The 19878-nt window shown below is 44.0% G+C and overlaps 1 protein-coding gene across 3 annotated transcripts in view; it reads left to right on the top strand.

The window, feature by feature from the left end:
- MAPKAPK5 (MAPK activated protein kinase 5) overlaps nt 1-15431 on the top strand; it is a 52728-nt gene extending 37297 nt beyond the window's left edge. Inside the window, exons 10-14 of one of the 3 annotated variants that reach the window (XM_044005576.1) lie at nt 5202-5322; nt 7227-7357; nt 7658-7773; nt 8817-8921; nt 11646-15431. In XM_044005576.1, coding sequence (XP_043861511.1) covers nt 5202-5322; nt 7227-7357; nt 7658-7773; nt 8817-8921; nt 11646-11740 — 568 coding nt within the window. In that variant the 3' untranslated portion in view covers nt 11741-15431. Of the gene's footprint in view, nt 1-5201; nt 5323-7226; nt 7358-7657; nt 7780-8716; nt 8922-11645 lie in introns of those variants that run through there. The other 2 variants (XM_044005566.1, XM_044005584.1) reach the window with 2 other exon arrangements.
- Nucleotides 15432-19878: the final 4447 nt, after the last annotated feature.

Below are 19878 nucleotides of genomic sequence, written 5' to 3'. Positions count from 1 at the left end.
GATAGGTGGCCCCTCTGAGGCGCTCCAGGATGGCGTGTCACATCCCCTGTATGACCACCACTGGTTTAGTGTTGGAAGATTTAGTATGAATTTGAATTTGTAGATGGACGTTAGAGGAGAAAATTGAGGTCCCTGAGGATTTTGACCAACTTCGAGTTTGTTTTAGCCAAAATTTGGTTTTGATTTTCTTCACTTGACAAATAGGAGCATTTCCACATACAAAGGACTGAACCAGAGCATCATACACAAAATTGTGGTTTTCTGGTATCTCCAGCTCGTTTTGTCCCTTGTAAAGCTGTCAGCCTTTGTTTCCCCGAAGAACCTTCTATTCTAGAGTGTCTCACTGACACTCTTTAGGTGGCCCCTGTGTGAGCTTTTGAGAGGAGGTGGATGGGCATCCCACAGGACAGGCAGGCGTGGAAGGGACCGCCGGTTGGAGGGAGCCCCCATGTGGGTGTGAGCTCAGAGCCCTTTGGCCATTGGAGAGTGTCAGTGCTCTCCTTTCCCCCCTCACTATCACTGCTTCCTTCCCCTGCCCCCCAAATCCCAAACCTGTGTAACTCATAGTATAGCCAAGCAAAACAAATCCACATATGGGCCGTGTCTAAAAATGATTGTCTCACTCTTCCCTCCTTCTGGGGAGGTGGGAGCTCATCTCATTGTCATCCTCCAGAATTGGGCCTTGGCTTTGCATTGATCAGTGTTCTAAAGACTTTCAGAGTTGGGTTGTAGTCATTGAACAGATTGTTCTCCTGATTCTGCTCCCTTCATACACAGCCTCCTGGGTTTTTCTTCCAACTTTGCTTTTTTTTTGGGGGGGGGGGCAGGGCAATGAGCATTAAGTGACTTACCCAGGGTCACACAGCTAGTAAGTGTCAAATGTCTGAGGCTGGATTTGAACTCAGGTCCTTCTGACTCCAATGCCATTGCTCCAACTTGGCTTTTTAAGAGATAATTGAAGCAAGGGCAGGTCAGAGAGGATGAACAGAGAGTTGATGATGTGGTTCAGGAAGAATGGAATCAGCAGTACTAATGCCCACATGGGCCAAGTTTGCACAGGAATGCTGTAGGCAGCAGAGGAAGGCTTGGAAAATCCCAAGTGTTAGAAAACAGGTAAACTGAGGCATGACTCCCGGTCTGGTGCAAAGGCCATTTTATTACGATCTTGCAAGAAAGAGTAGGCACTCCAGAGGAGTGGTGCGCCTTGCCACAGTGAAGTTCCCTTTTTTATCCTAGATCTAACACAAGGTCCCTCCCCCATCCAGGTTCACATTCTTCGTGATACTTTTTTTTTCTTTTGAGGGGCAATGAGGGTTAAGTGACTTGCCCAGGGTTACACAGCTAGTAAGTGTCAAGTGTCTGAGGCCGGATTTGAACTCAGGTCCTCCTGAATCCAGGGCCAGCGCTTTATCCACTGTGCCACCTAGCTGCCCCTGTTTCATGTTTATTTCCTCTGCCAAGGAGAATATTCTTTGGACAGAAATAATAAGAAAACATTTAGTAGACTTGATGACTTTCAAGTCACCTGGCTGAGATGAAAGCATTGGGGGATGTGCTGGCTAAGCAGCCATCAGTGATATTGGAGAGTCTCTGGGAGTGAGAGAGATGGTGCAGGATTGAAGATGGTTTGCTGTTGTCCTGGCTTTTGATGAAAGGAAAGGGGGAGGGGCATTACGTTGTTAGAGCTGTCGGGAAAGGCAGCGGACTCTGCCTGAGAAGTGGGCTCGTCCTCTCTTTGGTGTCTTCAGACAAATGCTGTGGGCCTTCTTGCCTAGCGTGTTGGCCATCATTGGTTAGGTGTTCTTGTTGAGATTTAGATCGCACCAGCACACCGTCTGGCCAGTGAGGCCTTCCAGCCCTGTTACCGGTGGGGAGTGGAGAGATTTTCTAGAAAATCTGTCCATTGAAACTCATTTATCAAGGGCTTGTTATGGGCCAGGCACTGTGCCAAATGCCAGGGATCAAAAGGGCAGAATCATTCCTTACCCTCATAGCTTCCGCTCTAATGGAGAAACAACTTGTGAATAACCAGCTACACGGTAGGTGTGTGTAAAGTTCATGGGAGGTTGTTTTAGAGGGGAGGGCATTAGCATTTAGGCAAAAGAAAAAGGCCTTGTGGAGAAGATGCGATTTGAGATTAGAGTTGTATTTGTCTTTTTCTTCCAACTCTGCATGAAATTGTGTAGTTTAAGGGCTTGGGTGCCACTTCTTAATGCCTTTATGTTTTCCATAATCCCTTTGATATGTATCTTGAGTGGTGCAGTAGATAGAGCACCAGTCCTGGAGTCAGGAGGACCTGAGTTCAAATTGGGCCTCAGACACTTGACACTAGTTGTGTGACCCTACACAAGTCATTTAACCCTATTGGGAAAAAAATATATATGTATATGTTTTATGTCTTAGATTCTCAGACCAACGAGCATTTTATTTTATTTTATTTTATTTATTTATTTATTTAATTTTTTTTTTGGTGAGGCAATTGGGGTTAAGTGACTTGCCTAGGGTCACACAGCTAGTAAGTGTAAGTGTCTGGGGCCGGATTTGAACTCAGGTCCTCCTGAATCCAGGGCCGGTGCTATATCCACTGTGCCACCTAGCTGTTCCCAACGAGCATTTTATTAAGCACCTACTATGTGCTAGGCACTACAGCTGGGTGATGAGACTATAAAGACCACAATAAATCACTTGTTGCCTCTTAGGAACTTATATTCTGCCCTGAACTTGCTAGGTGAGTTTATAGAACAGGTACTATTTTAGAGATGCAAGTCTAGGCTGTTTCAAGTAAACCTGGTCTTCACAGTCTCACCTAATTTAGGAAGACTGACCTTTAGTCACCAGAGAGGGCCTGAGCCTAGTCACAGCACACCAGATGCTCTAGGGATGGAGGAGCAGACACATGTGTGTGTACACACACACACACACACACACACACACACTCAGAGCTCTCCTGACTGCCTTCCAGGAAGATCTAGTGATAGGCCATGCCACTGCTGTCTCCTGGGGATGTAGATGGGTGAGATGAGCCCTGGAGATTCATCTGGGTCTGAATCATGATCATTCAGTCAACAGACATTGGTTAAATGCCTGTTTTGTGTCTGGTCCTCTTTTCAGAGGTGAGAATGCAAAGACAGAAAGGAAACAGTGCCTGCCCTCAAGGAGCTTATCCTCTATCAGGGAAGACAGCAGGTACATAGGAAGTATGTAATGTCCAGAGAAACATGAGGAAGTTTGGGGGGAGGGGTCAGGAAAAGCTTCCTATAGAAGATAGTGCTTGAACAGAGTCTGGAAGCCAGGAGGGGATTTTGTGAGGTGAGGGCAAGTCGGGAGAGCATTGCAGGTTTGGGAGGATGGTTAATGCAGAGCTACAGAGGTGGGAGAGGGAGCTGTATAGAATGGAACAGCAACAGCACTTTTGCTGGACCATCAAGTGCGTGAAGGGGATTAATGTATAATGAGGTTGGAAAGGTAGATTGGGAGCCAGGCTATAAAGATTCTTAAAAGCTATACAGAAGAGTAGTTTATATTATATTGCATGCTAATCCACATGTTATAGTATGTATACATACATAGTCATTATATAAACTTATGAATATGTTAAAGAGTTCCACTGTGGTCACCATTTCAGTTCATGTTGTCAGGCTGCCAGGCAGCTCTTCTTCAGTCTACTACGTTTTGCTCCCATCTCCCTCTTCCTGTGGCATCTCACTTGTTGATCTAGCTTGGGTCTACACTAGACAGCATTATTGTAATGCAAGCACAGAGAAACTGGTTTTCTCCTAAATCATAACAACTACATTCATTTACATTTACTTGTGTGCAAGGCTTCTTGCCAGTTTTGTCCTTCATCCCTACTTGAATGCCATTAACCTCTTGGCAAGCAAGGCTTAATGGAAAGGACTCTGGATTTGAAGACAGAAAACCTGGGTTTCTATCCTCAGTCTACCACTGATTACCTGGGTGACCTTGGCAAATCACTTCATCTTTTAGGACCTCAGTTTCCCTGTCTCTAAAATGAGGTGATTGGATTTGATGATGTTTAGAGTCCCTTCCAAGTCTAAATTTATGATCATATGATCCTCCTTCCGACTTTCCAAGCCGTCCTTGGTTGGAAAATGACCTCAGCATGTTCTTCTGTGGATTTTGCTGCCCCAGGAATTGTCCTGTGACATTATTTGGAGGTTTTGGGAGCGATCCTGTTGTGAGTTAGAGAGCTTGCTGCCTTTCCTCTGCCACCTTGGCTCCACCGCAGAACTCCCCGTGAGCATATGATCCTAATGGAAATCTTTACTCTGTGGGTGGCTTTTTGGTAGTTTCTCTGTAATCTCTTGCTTTCTAAAAAGTGTCTTAAATGATCTCTGTAATAGGTAATTAATGTAATAACAAAGTATAGATCCATTCCAAATAATTTTTTTAGAAACATGAACTGAGTAATCCAAAGAGTCCCAAACCTTGAAAGATCAACTGGGTAACTGAGACCTGGTGGCAGGACTGTGTAGTTGGGAGGGAAGGCAGTAGGAGCCAGCCATGTTTGCTAAGGAAACAACTAGAAATTTATCAGTCAATTCCCCACGTCTGATTTAACCATCCATAGGTTATGAAGCAGTATTCCAAGTCTGAGTACCGAGGCCCAGCCCTCAGAAATACTGATGTTTAGCTTTAGACCAGCATCCTTGGACGGGGGAGGCCTGTGTCCCAGTGAGAGTAAGAGCAAGTCTGTGGTTCCTCCATAGCCTCATTTGCAGTAACCACTGGGTAGAATAGCCATTCACCTGCCCTTTGTGTAAAATAATTAGACAGAAATTTAGATTTTGAGCCACCCGAGGGTTGCCTTTGAAGAGTTACATGAAGTTCGGAGGGTATCTGAATATCCCAGAGTGAAATCCTTTGCTCAGTGGTGCGTCCTTTTTGCCCCTTCAAAGTCATCCATCTGTAACCTGAAACCAGGCAGGTCTGATCCTGATGATAGGTTAACAGTTCGGCTCCAGTGTGCATTTGCCAGGGATTCTTGAAGGGACAGTGTTATCAACACTGGAATTCCCCAGAGTTCAGTGGGAGAGGCTGGTTGATTCCCAGCCACAGCTTCATCCAGCTTGACCGGCAAATTGGGGAAGATGAGGAGAAGCCAGGAAGGATGAAAACCAGCTCTAGGTCACTTGTGCCAAGAGCTGGACATGTCAGGCGTGGTTGTCTTCTCCCCACAGGTTGCTGAAGGTCAAGCCGGAGGAGCGGCTTACCATTGAGGGGGTGTTGGACCACCCCTGGTTAAACTCCAATGAAGCCCTGGACAACGTGCTGCCATCTGCCCAGCTGATGATGGACAAGGTTTTTGCTGACACCTCTTTTGTTCCTCATGTTATGGACAGCTGTCTTTTAGGAGACTTTTGTGGTACCCGGGAAGGTGGTATTAAAGAGATAACATTTGTGTAAAAGGAAGTATTTATTTCCATAAAAGACCAGACCGAGACCTGGGAGGCTTACTGTAAGGAGCTACCCACCTGTGGCTTGAGTGGTTGAAATAGAGGCCTTTATTCCTGGTTACTTTTAAAAAGTGTTGGCTGACTATCTCCCTTGTGTCCACCCCGGCATTCGGGGTTATAGAGAAGTGTCAGTCTTTGACCTCAGGCTGCTTAAGGCCTTGTTTCTAATGTAGAAAACTGTTGGAGAATAGTGCCAGAAAGTAGACAATCGTGCCATTGTGTAGAACTGAAAAGGCTTTGGGAGTGCAGAGAAGAGAGTAATTATAATTAACATGGGCCTTGAGTAATCAGAGAATGCTTCCTAGGGGAATGAGGACTTGAGCTGGGCCTTGGGTGAGTCAAAGACATTTCCAGGGGTTAGTGAAACACCATGAAATAAAGCCTAGAACCTGAACTTCAAGGAAACTGAGCTTGACTCAAGTCATGGGCTAAAGGCAGAAGTTGGATAGGGAGAGGGGAGCAGACTTTGAAAGGCCTTGAAAGTCAGGCAGAAGAGTTTGGACTCACAATGTCATAGGAACCATTATGGGTTTCTGATGGTGTGGGGCTATAGAGAAGGTAGTCTTTTAGGAAGCTTAGTTGTAATCAGTGTGTAACTCTGTGATTGGAAGGAGAAATGCTGTGGAGAGAAGCAATCCAGGAGCCCATGGCCGTAATCCAGGTATGAGGTGATCAGGGCTCTGGAAGAGTTTGTTGGCATTTGGAAGAAAGAGGAAGGGGTGAATGGATAAGTGGCACATAAAGGACATTTGGAAGGAAGACTCCATCAGGAGAATTTGGTTCCTAGTCAGATGGAGAGGATAAAGGAAGAGGGAGATTCAGAGAAGACTTAGTGGTTTTGAGCCTAGAGAACAGTGCTGTGCTTGACAGAAAGTGGGAAGTTGGAGAGGTGAGATCATTTGGGAGGGAAGTTGGGGAGAGTGGGTTTGAGTTTGGTTTTAGAAGGATTGAGATGATAGAAAGACATCTGAGCAGAGGTGTCCAATAGGGGGCTAGAGGTCAGGGCTGATGGGGGTAGATTTGGTCGTTAAAGCTGAGAGAAGGGACGAGCTGCTCAAAGGAATGAACATAGAGACAGAAGAGCCAGAGGACCAAAGACTGGGCCACCTTTGGGGGGCAGACGGAGGAGGTGGAAGACCCACGATTGGGAACATTCTTTACTGAAGACTCGGCTGCCTAGTAGTGGCAGAATTTACTTCTCTGATCTGATGGAAAGAACCCTGGACTTAGGGGTCAGAAGCCTGGCTTGATTGTCCAACCTCACTAGCTCCTCTCTGACACCGGGCAAGTCTCTTGGTGTCTCCGAGACTCATTTCCTTACCCACTGAATGGGAATTATTTGCACTTCCTATCTCATAGGGTTCTGGTGAGGATCACATGAGATGGTGAATATAAAAATGCTTTGGTAACAGCAAAAGAGGATACAAGTGAATGTTATTACTACCACTGTTCCTATTATTGTTGCTGTTGTTACTAGTGCTGCTGCCACTTTGTTTTTTAAAGCTTAATTCTTCTTTAGTTGCTTTAACCCAGATGTCCCTGGTAACCCCTTTGCCATGATGGGATCCTTATCTGGTTTGGTAGAACCATCCCTGTGATACTTGGTGAAACTGGATTTCAATGGTTTTGAATTTTCCTCCAACCATGCCCACATGCCTTTTTTAATCAGTCAGCAAGCATTTATTAATTGCCTACTATGTGCCAGGTTCTGTGCTGAATGCTAAACTAACTCTGCTGCTTTCTATTCAGGCGGTAGTTGCTGGAATCCAACAAGCTCATGCAGAACAGCTGGCCAACATGAGAATCCAGGACCTCAAAGTCAGCCTCAAACCCCTGCACTCTGTAAATAATCCCATTCTCAGAAAGAGGAAATTGCTTGGGTAATTTGGTTTTGTTTCTGGATTGCTTTATTCCCCTTACAAATAACAAGGCTAATGTGGTTTGGGGCTGTGCAAGAAATCTTCAATTTCCTTCCTTCCTTGCACATGCCCTGGGAGGAACCGACTCAGTGTGCTCAAGACATTATCAGGATTTAGGAGATGTTGCCCTGATCTTGTTTGAGCAATTTTCGATTCAAAGTCTTTTTCTTCGGGTGCATGTGGGGCTAGCATCTTTTCAGAGATTTGGATTGGGAAATCTGACTTTTTTATTCCCATGGCTTTTCCTCCAACATTTCAAAGCACAAAGCCAAAGGATGGCGCCTATATCCATGACCCTGAAAACGGAGCAGAGGACTCCAATGTGGCACTGGAGAAGCTGCGAGATGTCATCGCACAGTGTATTCTGCCCCAGGCTGGTAAAGGTCACACTCTTTAGGAATGCTTTCTTTGTTTGTCCGTCCATGTGTGTGCTCACTTGAGTTTGAAAGGAGGGACTCTTTATAGCAGTCCCTCTGTCTTTATGTTGTATAGACTACAGGGTGAGCCTGTGGTGTATGTGTTGTCAGCTCTCTGCCTTTGGGTTCCCGTGCCCTTTATGTTCTTGCAGGGAGGGACGTGGTCAAGTTGCTGAGTAGAGAGATGTAGTTGGGAGATGTATTTAACTCCCAGCAGCAGTCTAGAAGGGATTGGGGTGTGCTGACTGCTGGCCATCTCTTCCAGCTCCTTGCTTTGGGAATCTATGGTCAAGCCTTTGATCAGCATCTTGTTGCAAGAAAAATGACACACTTAGAAGTTTAGAACTGGCCACTGCCGCTACTTCATGCTGTGCACAAAGTGTTCCTAGACCAAGTCCTTGGTGTCTGCAGAGGATAATTGTGGGCAGCAGTCTTCTTTGATGCTCATTAGATATCAGTGGGTCTTTGCAGCAGTCAGAGGGCCGGCTGGAGGGCCTCCCTGGCTGCACCTTTCTTCACTGATTGTTCAGGTTTTAGGAAAATTCCCCACAGCTTCCCTGAAACAAGTCTTTCGAGCCAGTCCTATGAAAATCCAACTCATTTTGAGCTGGGAAATGAGCTCAAGGTCATCGAGCGGCCCCTTGAACTTTGCCCTTCCTGGCTTATGCTTTCAGAGTCTGGGAGTGGTCGGCTGTGCAAAATCCCCAACGTGAAAGTTTAGGGCTGCACTCTGAGGGGAGATGGACGAGACTATAGGGAGCCAGGGGTGCCCAGTGACCTGGGACTGTGTGGTTCCAAGTAGGGAAGGCTAGACAGTAAGGTTGGTGAGGGTTTGCACGTTTGATCTTTGATAATGGACTGATCCAAGCTCCTGTCTCCTGGTCCTCTCCTTCCCCTCCCCCAGTCCCTGCAAGCCTCTTCTAAGAAAAGGGACTTCTCTGATGCTCCTTCTACCCTGTGCTGCTTCTGAGAAAACACAACTTCCTGTTCATCCCTTTCAATAGGAGAGAACGAAGACGAGAAGCTGAATGAGGTGATGCAGGAGGCCTGGAAGTACAACCGAGAATGCAAACTCCTCCGGGACACTCTGCAGAGCTTCAGCTGGAATGGTACGGGGTACGGGACCCAGCAGAGTTCTCTGTCTCCTGGGTCTGCCTGAGGCCGGCCCCAAGGTGGCACGGGGAGGCGAGCGGGCATGGAAGGGCTTGAGGCAGCTCCCCACTGGTGTCAGCAACTGCTGTTACCGTGGGCTCAGGGAGGGTTTATCAGAGAGCAGCCCCAGAGCATTCACACAAAGAAGGGTGAGGCCAGAAGACGTGGAGCTTTGAGAGAAGCCTCCTGGGCGAAACAGCCCTCAGGTCTACCTCCTGACAGCCCAGGAGAGTGGCGATGGTCAGAGCATCTGGGTGTCTGCAAGTGCTTCACAAGTACTGTCTCATTCGAGCCTCACAAGAATCCTGGGAAATAGGCGCTGTAATCGTCCCTATTTTACAAATGAGAATACTGAGGCAGAGGTTAAGCAACTTGCCCAGGGTCACACAGCCAGGAAGTGCCTCTCTCCAGGTCCGGCTCTCTCCATCGTGCCACCAAACTGCTGCAGAAGCGAGGGAGCTGGGACTGAGTTCTGTGGAGCCTGCCTCCTCTTAGGTGAACCTACAACAACAAGAAGAGAGAGCACAGGAGTGAGAAGCTCATTAAGTCTGAACCAAGCAGAGAGGGTCTTAAACTGAAGTTTTTTCTCCATGAGGTATTCAAAGAAAGGCTGACTTTCTGGGGTGGGGGACCTGAAGAACAGACTTCAGCCTCCAGCAGATATATCACACCGAGACCAACTGTGTCAGGGCACTGAGAGAATTATTGCTATGGTTTCTGAGCCACTCTGGGTGATCTTTGAAAAACTGTGGCTGTGGGACTAAAGAAGGGGAAGTGCTTCCTGATTTTTTTTTTCTAAAAAGGGAAGAGAGTGGAATAATATAGGTTGCAGACCAATGAGCTTAATTTTGATTTCTAGCAAAATTCTCAAATCCATTTTCAAAGGAATGATCAGTGAACATTTAGAAAAGGAGGTAGGTGGTGACCACAGAGAGCAGGTCCTAGTTTACTGCTCTTGTTTCCTTTTTAAGCTAGGTTAGTTAACTAGCCTGATGGCTTGAAGGAATGCCAGGGTTTTAATGCCCTGGGCATTTAGCAAAACACTTGAGAGACTCTTTCGTGGTTTCCTTCTGCATAAGATGGATCAAGATGGACTTAGAGGAGTGTACCCTTAGGCGTATTTGAAATTAGACCCCAGAAAGAGTCCTTCATGTCATGGCGTTGACTTGGAAGGTCTCTCTCTCGTGGAGTGCCACCGGGATCTTGGGCCATAGAGAATTGAACGTTTTTACCAGTGGATCCTGGATGAAGGTCATGTGGCTTGCTTCTCAGAGCTGTAGACCTCAGTCTAGGATGGGTGATTAACATGTTGAATGATTATAAGAAGTGAAGAAAATTTGGATAGGTTACAACACTGAGCCAGCCTTGAGAAGCCAAACGTTAATTGGGACGAATATAAAGGCTTACGTTAGAGTTTTTTAAATCACCTTCACAGATAGAACAAGAGGGAAGTGTGGCCAGGTAGCAATTTACCTTTAAAAGATTTGGGTGAGGGGGCAGCTAGGTGGCGCAGTGGATAAAGCACTGGCTCTGGATTCAGGAGGACCTGAGTTCAAATCTGGCCTCAGACACTTGATACTTACTAGCTGTGTGACCTTGGGCAAATCACTTAACCCCCATTGCCTTGCAAAAACAAAAAAACAACAACAACAAAAAAAAAGATTTGGGTGTCTTAGTAAATAGAAGGTAGACCTGGAGTAAGGAAAAACTGAGTCAACTCTGTCCTGAGACACTTACCAGTTGTGTGACCCTGGGCAAGTCACTCTACCTCTGCCTGTTTCCTTGGTTATAAAGCGGGGATCCTAATAGTACCTCACTCCCAGGGATGTTGGGAGGATGAAAGGAGCAGATATTTGTAAAGTGGTTCTTGTTCCCTTCCCCCTTATGAGTTACCTGGGTGGTGAGTCTCAGGCTACTTGAAAAGATGAAGCGTCCAGAATGAGGGAGCCAACAGTTCCATCCATCGTATTCTGTCCTGGTCACACTACTTCTGGAATCATGGATTCTGGACTTAGCGCCACCTTTTAGAAAGGGCATCAGTAAGCTGGTGACTAGGCTGTTTAAGGACCTTGAGGTCACACCATACTAGACCCATTAGAGGAATTGGGGATTTTTAGCTTGGAAAGCAAAGATTTGGGGGGGCCAGGGTGAGGAGGTTGAGAGCTGTTTCAAATATTGGAAGGGTTGAAATACAAATTAGATTTGTCCTGCTGGTATCCAAGTGACAGGACTTGGAGAAACAGAAGAAAAGTTGTTAAAAAAGCAGTGTTAAGGGCAGTGCAAACAGCAGCTTCCCAAGAGATCTCCCTTCACACTTGAGTGATTTGGAGTCTGACCGAGGTTTTCTCTGTGGGCCTATGAGTATCAGAATGCTGGGAGAAGGGACCTTTGGTGTGGCTGCAGATTTGTTTTTTGCTTGGGCACACTGTGTGGGGTAGAGATTCCTACCTTTGGCAGAGATGAGCTCCGTCGAGGGTTTTTTTGGGGGGGAGGGCCAAAAATAAGAAAGTACTCACGCTTGGGGATTCCATCCTGAGTCTATCTTGGGTGGAGCTGGGTTATATGGTGAGCCAGGCTCAGGTACAACTCCACCCACTGCTGGATCCATGCTGCCCCCAGGCCATTCGTTTGCCAGAGCAAACCTGTTGATACTGACTTCTTTCTTTCTTTTTTGTCTTCAGGCCGTGGATTCACAGATAAAGTGGATCGACTAAAGCTGGCAGAAATTGTGAAACAAGTGATTGAAGAACAGACCACCTCTCATGAGTCCCAATAGCCGCAGCCTCAGAGCATTAGTTTGTTTTTGTTTTATTTTTTACATTTTTGAAAATTTATTCCTTAACTGTACAAAGTAATTTTTATGTAAATGAATAAATCCTCATTTCATTAAATCTCCATACTGCTGGAAGATGCTGTATAGGTGTAGAGACAAGAATCACTGGTACTGTAATATTTTTTTAAGCCGAGCTCAGTTCTTAGAGATAGATCAGCACTCTTGTGTTGTTCATTTGTATGTCTCTCAGACAGGACAGGTGATGTCACCAAGATCCTTTGACTTGTAGTAAATGCAGAAGCTCCTTAGCAGTGGGGAGCCACTAAGCAGCTCCACGGGCCTTTCTGCTCTGTAAAAAGCTGGAACAGGAACTGTGGGATATACCTTCTTGTGCCCTGTGTCCTCCCTCCTGAATCATCAGGGCCAGGACAGTTTGGAGCACCGAGGGAGGGGGCTCTGTTGATGGCCATCTGGGAGAATCCAGCAAGCAGCTCCCAACCCTGACCTCTGAGGCTGTCACTGTGGTTTGCCTCAGTTGAGGGATTCTTTGGTGCAGAACTTGTCTCATCTCCTTTTCTGTTTTTCTCCTGGTCTTTCTAGGGTGGAATAGTAAGGTCTCCTAAGGTTTTCTCTTTGTGTAATGGTTAGGAATGAAAAGGATTTGAATAGTTTAGTAAAGACAGGTTCTAGTCCATTTCTTCTTTTTCTGCTTGTAGGTCCCTCAGACATTAGCCTTATTTTTCCAAACCAGAATTTAAGTTTATCTCTTCCTGTTGCCTTTTTCTGTTGTTGTTTTGTTTTGTTTTGGTTTTTTAGGTGGTGGGGGGGTTCCTTCTTCCTTGTTCCTCTGTTGATTTTAAACCTTGGTCGAAGGCTTGGAAGGCTGTGCATTATATATATATCTGTCGACTCTGAGACAAGAGTCTTCTGCATTATTTGGGTTTCTTCTCCCCAAATCTGTGCTCTTCTCTCAGCCTTTTTGGCCATGTCTCTCCTTCCTGCTCCCGTATGTTCACTCAAGTGTCATAGCCACTCATTGAACTGAACATAATTCAGAGCGTGGCCCTCAAGGTGTAGAAAACAAATCTGTTGTGATATTTTCTTATAATAAATGGTGGCTTTTAGAGAGACTTTGTAAGGAAGCAGACTAGGTGCTATTAACCGAGATGCCATTCAGGACGAGAGATGGTAGGTTTGTTCACTTTCATAGCCTGCCAAATCTGTCAGCTAGCACTGATGAAGGCACTGCACTGGGCAAAGGGGAAACAGTGCTTTGAAGGTGCCTCTGTTCTATCGGGGTGAAGCAGTCTCTCAGCCAGCAGGCACCGATGAAGCCCCTACTGCTAGGAATCAGCTCCTCTTAGTGCCAGGCTCTGGGGTTACAGAGACCAAAGCAAGACAGTCCCTGCTTTTGGGGGGTATCTTAGAGTTCTGGGTTTCTAGCTGAAAACTCAGATCCCTTAGGCTGCTGCTCCATGGCTGCTTACCTTTTCAAAGCGCTTTTCTGAACGGATCTTGAGATTGGTTAGAACCACGTGGGGCCAATTTGGCAATTTGTAAGAGGCTCTTTGCCCCCAGGTCCCCCCTCATCGTGCTGCTTGTCCAGCTTACCCAGTGTGACTAGACTTCAGTCCCCTTTGGCCGTACTTTCTGCCATCAAAGGAGCCATTACAAGGTTGTGGTTAAAAATGTTTGTGTTCTCTGTTGGCCAGAGCAGCAAAGCCCATGCCTGAGGGAGTTAAGGACCAACGTCTAATCTGAAAACCTAGTTTGCAGATATTCTAGGCCATCTGGATCACAGTAGTTGCAAAGACCCCAACCTCTGTTAGGAAAACTTCGGACTGGATTGTTTCTAGCAACCAAACCCCTGGAGTTTGCCATCTTCATTCCAGGGGATAGAGGGGAAATCCAAGGACCCAGTTCTGATGGGTTGGACATTGTCAAAAACCATCACCTTCCTTAGTTAGGGCTGGCGGTGGTGAACTGTGGCCACAGTGTAAGGGGGCATGTGAAGTGGTGATAGCTGACCTGTATTTCACCTTCGGATTCCTCAAACGTTAGTCCCTAGAATAAAGAGGAAGGGTCTTGATGCTCCCAGAAGGACTGAGTTGACCCTGTGCAGGCCACTTGGGAAGTCCGATCTACTGTCACTCAGTCCTGGGCTGTAAAAGAGCAGAGGGATTGGTGTGGATGGTGGGGCTTGGGTACTGGGAGCCAGGGATCCCTAGCCAGTGGATGCTGCCCCAAGGGCTTGTACTTACTTTGACGTAGTGAAGCAAAAAGATGTCATCCAACCTGAACAAAGCTTTCATGTGTTTCTTTTTCATGTAAATATTAGGGAACATCCTACTCTTGGAAGGCTTTGACATATTATTGCTAATCCGTAGGCCTTGTGAATTGGAGAGTCCATAAGAAGACTGCTCCTGCCTAGAGGGGTGATTCACAGGAAGTCACCGGGTATAGACTGCCCTGACTTTTTCCCATTGTACCTCTGGCCCTCTCCCCATTGATTCATTTATTAAAGCCACTGTTCGTTAGTGAAATGCCTTTGAATCACCGATAGTTAGGTGTCTGGTAGATGGTAGAGCCACTTCTACCTTTGTCCTTGTGTGTCTTTAGAAACTGATGTGTGTGGGCAGTGAGAGGGTTCTCAGAGCTTAGTGTTTGAAGTGTGTGGATATGAGGAATTACCCTTTTACCTTTTTTTTTTTTAAGAGAGTTCATGTTGAGTGTATTATCCATTTGAGAAAGGACCAATTTGAAGGATTAGTAGGTAAGAGTAGGCTAACATAAGGTCGAAAGTCAAATGATTGATTTCAGGCATGTTATCTCTAAAACAAACTATGTTTTAGAACAAAGATGGGATGTAATTTAATTTCTTATTATGCTTTAATCCTTTAAGTGAAAAAAATCAGTAACTTTTTTTATCAAGAGGTAACGGATGTGAAGTAAGTTCTAAACTTATTAATGCCAGTGATTACTGTGGAGCATGGTGTAGTGAGTAGAGGGCTGGCCTTGGAGTCAGAAGGTTTTCTGCCTCTGACACACTGGTTGGGCTTCTGTGATTCACTCGAGTCTGAGACTAGAAGGTAGGGATGAATTTGGGATCTGCCTCAAGTTTAGGGAGTTTCCAGCCTGGGAGTTTCCTATGCCAGTGGAATCAAAGGTCCTTGTCACCTCCCCCACAAATGATTCCTTTTCTGCTATCCCACTCTTTGATTTCAAGATAATCAGTCACATATGTAATTCCAATGGTTTTTGTGAAGTCCTGGAGGAATCTCTTTTCAGAGTCTTCAAATTGAAATGTTCACATTGGACAATTTTAAGGAAATGTTGTTTTATATGAAATGCAAAGACAAAGATGTGTCTAGAAATCATTTGGTCCTTAGGGGTATTTTTCAGAACTAGTGACCTAGCTATCTGACAATGTTTTCTCTTCTTGTCAGATGATGAAGAGAAACTTTGTCATCTATTCAAGGAGAGAAATATTAAAATTGATAATGAAACCATCATGCCCGGTAGTTTGGTCTACAACAGTGATGACGTGTGAGCTATCACATAGTACCTACCCTTCATTTCTGTGTCAGGTCACGAATGTTCTTTTTCAGTGTTACCTGTATGCTTATTTTTATTTTGGAATCAGTATTATATTGTAAATATTCTACATTGTTGTATATAAAATGATTTTACTAAAGCTGAGATGCCGACTCTTATTTTAGAATAAAAGGGAAGCCACAGAAAGATACTTGACCATTCACATCAAAAGGGCGGCAACCTTCTTATGGGTTCAAATTCAGGTCTGCTACTTGACTCTCTTTGGGATCTTCATTCATTAGGCTTGTCCTTTTCTTGAAAAGCTTTTGGCCTTACTTTTCCCCTCTGTAAAATGAAGGGGTGGGACTAGATAATTAAAAAAAATTTTTTTTCAAGTTTCTTTTCCCCCCATCTTAATAGTATTTTAAAAATAATTACATATAAAGATAGTTTTCAACCTTCATTTTCATAAGATTTTGAGTTCCAAATTTTTCTCCCTCCCTCCCTTCCCCCTTTCCTAAGACAGCAGTATTCTGATATAGATTATACAGTACAATCATGTTAAACATATTTCCACATTAGTCATGTTGTGAAAAAAGAATCAGAACAAAAGGGAAAAGCCACAAGAAAGAAAAAGCAACAAAAAAATTGAAAATAGTATGCTTTGATCTACATTCAGACTCCACAGTTCTTTTCCTGGATGTGGAGAACCTTTTCCTTCATGAGTCTTTTGGAATTGGGGCTAGATAAAATTTTTTTTTTTTTTTTTAGTGAGGCAATTGGGGTTAAGTGACTTGCCCAGGGTCACACAGCTAGTAAGTGTCAAGTGTCTGAGGCCGGATTTGAACTCAGGTACTCCTGACTCCAGGGCCAGTGCTCTATCCACTGCACCACCTAGCTGCCCCCAGGACTAGATAATTTTTGGTATTCTTTTTTGTTTGTTTTCTTTGTGGGGCAATTGGGGTTAAGTGACTTCCCCAGGGTCACACAGCTAGTAAGTGTCAAGTGTCTGAGGCTGGATTTGAACTCAGGTCCTCCTGAATCCAGGGCCAGTGCTCTATCCACTGCACCACCTAGCTGCCCCGCTAGATAATTTTTAAAGGCCTTTCTATTCCATCTCTGCATCTGTGATCCTATATTTCAGTCCCGTGCCTTACAGCCCATCCATACCTGTTTTAGCAAATGATAGCAGGTGAAGGGCAAAACAGCACCCAAGCCATCTGTTACATATTGTATACTTCCCCATGTGAACACATATGATAGAGTAGAAAACATTTTAAATTGTATTTTTTGTAATTGTGAAATGAGTGCACCAGAAATGATAAAAAAAAAAAGGGGTGTAAGGAGGAACTCTCACAGCATTCTGGCGCATTCTAAAAGACCTTGGGAACAGAATGACTGCTACACCTAGGAGCTGATCAGAGATTGGTACTAGTTTGGGGGAAAGGAGTGAGCAGAGCCCTTGGCCTTGGCTACAGATCTGTGAAGCACCCCCTTCTGTACCCGTCCCAACACAGTCCTTTTCATTTCAGAGATCCTGCTGAGTAAGGGGGAATGGGGTGGTCCCACTGCCTGGGGCCAAAGAAGAAAGGAAAGAATTCTTTTTTCTCTGAGTTTTGTCCTTAAAGCTGGGGTACTGGCAGAACCTACTGGGTGGGAAAAGGAAACTCCTACAGCGAGCTCACTTAACCAAGTATCACTAAAGCTCCTCTGGTTCTGGGCAGGTCACAGAGTCAGGCCCTGTGAGAAACAAAAGGGAGATCAGCATGGGGAAGAGGTAGCCAGAGGGTTTACCTGACATCCTGGGATTCTCAGCGGCTGGAACCAAGAACATTGCATGCATCACCAGAGATTTGTGATGATGGACCATCTCACTGATGGGACTTGGAACTGAGGTAAGATGCTGAGAAATGCAGGCAGAATTATCAGTGATCCATGAAATCTCCTGACCTCTCTCTCCTAGGAATCAGAGACCATGAATAAGGCTGAGATTCTCCCTTAACAGACTAGGTTTATTCTTGCTTTCAAGGGAGGTTCTCCCTAACAAGTACTGTGCCCTGGAATCAGTATATTGCTTAAATAGTTTTTTTTAAATTTCTGAACTTAGACACTTCAAAAACGTGTTTTCCTGTATACAGCAGAATACAAATAGAGGGTTGTGTATGCAAACAAAAAAAGAGCATATAATATTATAAATTCCACACATTACTTTCAAAACTGACCTATTTGTTTGTTCTGCCTTCTGAACTTCTTGCTGTTCTCTTCTGCAGATTAAAAAAAAAAAAGTTTCCATGGCGTCTTCTTTTTAGCAAAGCATTACTCTTGCTAATCCCACTTGCTTCCCTACTAACTACATCCCATTCTGATCCAAAAGGAAAAAAGAACAATTAAGTATAGTTAAGCAAGACTTGACCCCATATTGGAGCCATGTCCAAAAATGTCTGTCAATACCTTCAGCCCATTACCTTTGTCGGGAGTTAAGGAACAGGACCCATCATAAGTCTTCTGGATCACTTATTAGTTATTGTGCTGATGGGAGTCCTTAAGTCTTTTGAAGTTGTTTGTCCTTCCATAAGCTATTCTCCCCCGACTCTTATCTGAAACAGAGGAAGACCGAACACATATAGTTTGGTGTACGTTAGCTGTCTCTCAAACTTGGAATATTCTTTCTTCTCATGCCTGCCTCCTTGATTATAAGTCTCAGCTAAAGTTGAGCCTTCTGCAAGAAACCTTTCCTGGTCCCCCCCTTAATGGAAATGCTTTCACTCTGACATCGCTAACTTATCCTGTACATACCTTGTTTGTTGGTAAGTAATGTTTTCTATGTCGTCTCCCCTATTTGATCATGAATTTCTCAAAGGCAAGGACTGTTTTTGCCTTTCTTTGTGGCCCATTACTTAGCACAGCACCTGGCACTGAATAAATAGCTAATAAATGTTTGCTTACTTACTTGACGTGAAATACACCAAACTTCCTTACTACTTCCTCCTTCCACCGCCTTCTTCCTTTCTACAGTAGTATATTTCTTTATCTGCCTTTAAAAATGTTCAGAACAGAGCTGATCCATCCCTTCATCTTTTTTCTTATTTAATTACCCCAATACATCTCTCCAAGAGATTTCCATGTATTTTTCTTTTTCTTTTAAATTTTTATTTTTAACATTCATTTTAAAAAAATACTTGAGTTCCAAATTCCCTCCCTCTACCCCCTCCCCCACCCATTGAGAAGGCAAGCAGTATAGTGCCCATTGTACGTGTGAAGTCATGTAAAACATTTCTACATTAGACATGCAGAAAAAGTGAAAAGAGTATGCTTTCATCTGCACTCAGTGTTCATCAGTTCATTCTCTGGAGGTGGATAGCATCTTTCATTATGAGTCCTTTAGAAATATCTTGGATCATTTTATCTGAGTACATTCTGAAGATACTAAGGTTCAGAAGGGAGACTTGTTTCCTTAATAAAGTATGTTAGCATTAGAGCATCATACAGTCCCTTCTCATTGTTCAAATTAATTTACCTTTTTAGGTTTCTCTTGACTCTCGTGTTTGCCTTTCAAACTCAGTTATGATCTTTTCATCAGTAATCCTTGAAAATCCTATACTGCATTAAAAGTAAATTTTCCCCCCAGTAGGAATATACTCAGCTTTTCAGTTTAAATTATTCTTGGTTATAAGCCCGTATTTTTTTTTTTTTTTTGCCTTTTGGACTATTATTTTCCAAGCTCTCCTCTAGTTTATTGCCGGAGGTGCCAGGTCTTGTATGAGCCTTTCAATAATCCCTTTGTTTTTGAATTGCTTCTTTCTGGATGCTTGTGGTATTTTTTCTTTTGCTCTGATATTCTTGGGACTTTTACTTTTTGGAGTTTCTTTCAGGATGTGATCAGTGAATTATTTTCTGCCTTCACCTTGCCCTCTAATTCCAATAAATTTGGGCAAGACATCACTTAGGATTTCTTGAAGTATAGTATCCAACCTTTTTTTTTTTTTTTTTTTTTTGGTGAGGCAATTGGGGTTAAGTGACTTGCCCAGGGTCACACAGCTAGTAAGTGTTAAGTGTCTGAGGCTGGATTTTTAAGTGCCTGAGGCTGGATTTCCAATGATTCTTAATTATATTTCTACTTGACCTGTTTTCCAGGTCAGGTTATTTTTTATAGCAGATATCTTACATTCTCTTCTATTTTTTAAATCTTTAAAATTTGTTCCAATATTTCTTGTTTCAAGGAATGGTTGCTTTCTGTTTAGTCTATTCTAATTTTTGAGGATTCTGTTGATTCAGGTTTACCTGACTATTAGCCATTTAATTTTCACTTATAATTCTTTCCTCAAGAGCTTTTATTTCATTTTTCTCTCTTGCTTCATTTATTTTAGATATTCATACTTGTTTTTTCCTTTGAAACTCTACTTATAGTAGTTAGAGAGTCACTTTCTCCTTCTAGGCTAGATTTTTAGGCACATTTAGCTCTACAGTAATTTTTTAAAAATAATACACATTTTAAAAATTTTGAGTTCCAAATTCTATCCCTCCTTTCATCCCTCCTCTCCCCCCTTCTTGAGGCAGTAAGCAGATATAGGTTATACATGTGCAATTATGTAAAACATTACCATATT

This window comes from Dromiciops gliroides, chromosome 1 (assembly GCF_019393635.1).
Source record: "Dromiciops gliroides isolate mDroGli1 chromosome 1, mDroGli1.pri, whole genome shotgun sequence".
Taxonomy (NCBI): domain Eukaryota; kingdom Metazoa; phylum Chordata; class Mammalia; order Microbiotheria; family Microbiotheriidae; genus Dromiciops; species Dromiciops gliroides.
This window is presented reverse-complemented; position numbering and strand designations above follow the sequence as displayed.